The 5,613-nt window shown below is 32.3% G+C and overlaps 1 protein-coding gene across 1 annotated transcript; it reads left to right on the forward strand.

Annotated features, from left to right (window-relative positions):
• Window positions 1-790: 790 nt before the first annotated feature.
• Window positions 791-5,613, forward strand: LOC145314357 (uncharacterized). Its single transcript, XM_080154239.1, has 7 exons — window positions 791-871; window positions 1,953-2,046; window positions 2,461-3,254; window positions 3,489-3,647; window positions 3,922-4,055; window positions 4,256-4,807; window positions 5,476-5,613. The coding sequence occupies exons 2-6, from the start codon at window positions 1,954-1,956 to the stop codon at window positions 4,384-4,386; spliced, it is 1,311 nt and encodes a 436-aa protein (XP_080010365.1). The 5' UTR covers window positions 791-871; window position 1,953; the 3' UTR covers window positions 4,387-4,807; window positions 5,476-5,613.

Raw genomic sequence — 5,613 nt, forward strand, 5'->3', positions numbered from 1 at the left:
GCATTGTTATGAGCAGTTAAGAAAGTATAGCATCTCTATAATCATTACCAGATAGTATGACGTTTATTTTAAACATGATATTTTAGCTTTTTAATAATCAATTTCCATGATTTTGTAATATCGATTTTTATGACGATAAGGCACAATTAAAAACGAAGCATCTCTATAGTCATTAAATGTTAGTTTGTACGTTAATCTACCTTTGTTTGTGTTTGTCTGATTTGTTTATCTTTGTCTTTACGGATGATGTAATTTATTCATTTTGTTCAGATTTTTAAAGCGAAGCTCTTCTATAATTAGAGTCGGTCCGTCCGTCCGTAACGGATAGCTTTTTTCGTTAATTTAGGCATGTTAGAATTGTCCTATCGATTTCAAATTTTGCATGGTGATTCCTTTAATAGTTAAGGTACGATTTAGAAAGCGTAGCAACTCTATAATCATCACCAAAATGTCCGTACGTATATTTTAAACATGTTGATTTTTTTACTTTTTTAACAACAAACTTTTAAGTGATCTAATCATCCGATTGATCTGTTTTTGGTATATTGATTTCTGGGATAACAAAGTGTAATGTAATAAGCGAAGCAACTCTATAATCAAGTCCTAAAAATGTAAGTATGTCCATAAACATTATCCTGAATTAAGCAGTTTTTCAACAAATTTACTTACAATTTTGCTTTGACTCTTATACATTTATATTATGCTTATTCAGTTATGACACTATACAAGTTTTAATGTCCGTTTGTCCTACCGTTTCAGTGCTCCGCTTTTATGGATGTTGTCATCCTTGTTTTATTTTCAGATGACATGTAATTGAATTGTTGGAACAAACCAGCGTATTTTCAATATTAGCAAAGTGTTTGATTCTCAGGTATTAGCAGGAAAAATATTGAGAGAAAAATGGTATACAATACTGCACTGTAAAAGTCTATTCAATTTATGACATCTTTCAATAATAAAATTGAATTCGTAATTAGGTTTACTTTTCCAAATTATGTAATTAAATCCATTTTTTTAACACTAGCGGCTACGCCCCTAGAAGCCTCTAAGGGCACTTAAGTTAGGAAAGGGAAAAGTTGACCTCATCTCATTTTAAATTTGAGTTTCAAAAGTAAAAAAAATATTTTTTGGTGGAGGGGGTGAAGACACCCTTTCCAAAATAGTTTAAAATCTTCCCAGGACCTATAAGAAGCTTCACTGTAAAGGAGAACAATATCGGTTTAGCGGTTAGCGAGATCATTCGGGACAGACAAAAAACGCGCTTACTACTTTATATAATAGGATATATTTAAAGTAGTGCTTCTGCTCATGTATAATCCCATTTCAAAATCCGTCACTTATTTAGTCTCAAAAATGTTTTTTTAAACTTTCCACAAGACATACGCATTAGGGTTAGCTCTGTTTTTAAAGGCCAAGCTTTTCTATCATCAGGGAAGGCCCGTCTGTGCATAACGGTTAGCTCTTTTTGTTAATTTAGACATGCTAGAATTGTCTTATAAATTTCAAACTTTGCATGATGATTCTTATAATAGTTAAGTTCGATTTAGAAAGCGTAGCAACTCTACCAGAATGTCCGTACTTCCATTTAAAACATGTTGATGTTAACCTATTTTGTCAACATTTTTTATGTGTCATATTTATCTTATTTTTCTGATTTTTTGAAAACTGATTCCTATTACAATGAGATACAATTTTATAAGCGAAACATCTATATAAACAAGTCATAAAAATGTCATTAAATGGTATCCTCTATTTAGCAGTTCTTAAACAAAATTACTAACAATTTTATTTAGATTTTATACATTATATTCTGCTTATTTAGTTCTGACACTCTATAAGTGTTAATGTTCGTTTATTCCACCGATTCAAAGCTTCGCTTTTTTTATATATTGTCATCCTTTTTTCTCTGATTTACTTTTGCTGCCTTTTTTTACTTACAATCTTATTTCTAGAATGAAAAGGGTTCAGGACATAGAAGTAAATCTGTGTCCAAGTATACACAAATCACCAAAACTTGACTCCAGCACTTTTTATCAACCACCAGAGGTGAGAAAGCTGGAATAGGCCAATGGACGATAAATTAAATGTTCTTTGTACGTTTGTATGAAATTGTATTCTAGGTAACAGGTAAATAGTAAGCTAAGTAAGGTTTGTTTTTATAGACTCTGTTTCGGATTTTTTGTCCATTTTTTAATTTAACCCTTTTCTTACATTGCATTGTTAAAATCCTAATAAAATAAGTGTTTTTGTCTATTTATTAGGTTTTGATCAGGGTGGGAGGGATATTGAACGGAAATTATACTGACCTCAAAGTTTATAAATCATATTTAGGATTTTATTATAAAATCTTTATTTGGATATGGAAACTATTAGTGTCCAAACCTTTGTTTATCATAATTGGGAAGGGAAATAACTAGTATTGTTTTATATTTTATTTGCCTTAACTGCATTTTATCCTAGGAGATAAGCAACAGTGATGGTGACCTTAGCAAGCTTCCTAATGATGAATACCAAGTAATGCTCGGATTCCTAGACCCTCAGGACAAGAAGAACCTGAAGTTAGCAAGCAGGACATGTGAGTATAGGGTCATGACTCTGGACAAATCAATGAGACAATGGAAAATATATTTTTCTGATGAAGATACAAAATCAAACCTTGACCAAATTATCACTCTCATGAAGGCTAAAAGTAGACATATACTCAAGGGAACATTTGACTTGATTCAGCTTTCTGTTGACTTTGGCAGTAGTAATGATCATACAAAGTTGCTTTTGGTTGATAATGTTATCAACCACTGGAATGATACTATTCATGACTTGTCTATTCATATTTCTGGCAATGAGTTCTTTCTGACAAATCCTTGTCTAAGGATTAATAACCTGCAATATCTTGACATTACACATGACATATTTTGGAATAATAACAACAATGTACCAAATGGCAAAGATGATTTTAGCATGATTGCTTCAACATTTATTGAAAGGCATAGTGATAATCTGGAAGCTCTTCAGTTAAATGGTCCTTTTGAGATAGAAATTTCTGCAGATTTGAAACTGAAACATTTTTCTGCCTGCAGTGTTAGTGAAAAAACAGTGAGGTCAATCCTCAAAAATTCCAACCACTGTTTGGAAAGCTTCATTTGGATGAATGAATTCAATTATCCATCCAGACTTTCTTTCAATTTTCCCGGAGTTTTGCAAGAGTTTTCAGCTGTTTCAATTCCAAGTGATCAAGCTGTGTCAGTTATTTCTGCCAGGGATAAAAATAGAAACAAATATAAATAAAACAATTTTATTTAAAAGTAGCGTGGCAACAACAACATATCTACCTAAAGTTTTTCTGTAACATAAATGTAATTAGACTCCCTGTCTCGCTGGCTCTATTTTCTCTTCCATATCATACTAATAGAATTAAAAATAACTAAAATATATTTTATAACCTCTGCATTCAAGAATTTTATTGATAATAATTTTATCCCTTAAATATACAGTGCCCAGACCTTAAGATGTCTCTCTGTCAACTTCCTCGAGTTTGGTATATCAGATGAAAGTCTGGCCATATTGGCGGCAACTTCACTACAACTTGAAAAGTTTGACTGGGCATGTTCCCCATATTCCATCTTAACAACTGTACTGGAAACTTCAAGGCAAGGGCGTGTAAATATCTTTAATGGTTAAAATGTATGTTAAGGTTTTAAAAAAATATTATATATGGTGGCAAGAAAAATTTCATAAACGGGGCCATTTTTTCGCGTAATTCTGTAAAGTTGGGTGTAATCTTTTAGTTAAATGCTCTTATTAAGTCAAACTTTTCTTAATTATGACCAAATGTATGTATATGTAATGGTTAAATTAAATTTTGGTTACAACCTAACACAGAAATTCTATTTTCTAAAATATTTGATACGCCCTAATAACAAGGACAACACTGAAGGAACTGAGCGTGGCCGCTTGCGACACTGAAATATCAAATATTCCTGACAACCTGCAACTGGAAGTATTGCGGGGCTTTGAGGTTTCTGGCGCGCTCATGGCTTCACTTATCATTTCAGCAAAGGAAAGGATTGAAAAATGGTTTAGTGGATAAATAGAAAACAAGGATGACAAAATCCATTAAAGCGAAATATTGTACATTGGCAAATGAAAAAAATCATACTCTATAATAATAATCCTTTTGCACCATGAGCATTACAAACAGGCAGTTAGTATTTTTCCTCTTACTTACCAATCCTTCAATCCCTGATATAAAAAATCTAGGAAACTTTGGTTGAACTGGATATTGATGTACTAGCCTACCATCCTGATCTGGGAAACAATAGGATTGTTCAATCAAGTAGCTTGTATTTTGCATATTATCCATGGATCTCAAGGGCTAACACACTGTAGAATAAATTGATGAGCAACCTCAATTGTAATAAGCAAAATAACCCCTTCAGTTGGTATATAAACCTGATTTACCAATAGATTTTTAAATTTAATTTATTTATATTTAACAGAAATTTAAGATATAATTTTTGTGCATGATTGAACACTATCAAACCAGGCTGGCAAAATTAGAGAAACTGCGGTGCAGTCGCCTGTCCCTCACCTCTCTACTATTCCTAACCATCCCTGCGGGACAGACCCTGCAAGAACTGGTTATTAGTAAGATAACAAATAATTATGCTGTCACTTTTGACAGCCTTGTGAATGTTAAGAAATTGAAATGCTCAAAGATTCACCCAGATTTGGCTTCTGCACTCATAACTGGAGTACAGTCCACCCTGGAACACCTGGAATTGGATAATATTGAGAAGTTGAATTTTAGGTAAAGGATAAAGAAAAAATATTGAAATCACTGTAATTTTAAACTTAGTTAAAGTTTAAGTAACAAAGCTACTCTATAATTCATATTCAGCCAGTCTTTATCGATATGAGAGAAATTTGATTTTCTAGGCTTCTATTATAGATAGACAGCTAAACTTTTTAGTGTAAATTCCTATAACATATGTATACGCATCTAATCTGTACATATTGTTTGGCCCGTCTGTCTCTTAGTCATGCTTTGTAAGATGAAAGCGTTATTTTTTTAAGGTTTTGCATATTCTCTGTATTTTTTTCATTTTTATGAGAACTGAACATCTGCTCTATAACTTACTTTGTCTGTCTGACCATTTCATGATTTTGTTCTTCGATATTTATGGATATCATTTATGAAAACAATCCAATTTTTACTTCATATCATTTTATATGAGGAAAGTTAATATCTTGTTTTTACATTCAAGCCAGCTTATATTAACAACGAAATTAATTCGAAAAAAATAACGAAACCAATACGTTATTTCAACTGTTGTTGTGGGGTAACACATCGTAAAATTGACGACCTCTCCATTTGCCCCCCAAATATTATAGATTTCTTTTGCTTGTTGGTTATACCTTATACTTGCATTTAAGCAGCTTTTCCATATTGCTTCTTTATCTATTGATCCCTGTTAGACGAAGGGAACCGCCACATAAACTTGGCTTGAAAAGATTTGTTGGGAGTGGAATTAGATCTGTGGATGCCATGGCTATCCTCAACAGTTCTCAGCTAACTCTTAAAGAAGTGAAGCTGGTAAATATTATAGGAGAAAA

Source organism: Acartia tonsa, chromosome 1, assembly GCF_053477335.1.
Source record: "Acartia tonsa isolate MP-2025a chromosome 1, ASM5347733v1, whole genome shotgun sequence".
NCBI lineage: Eukaryota > Metazoa > Arthropoda > Copepoda > Calanoida > Acartiidae > Acartia > Acartia tonsa.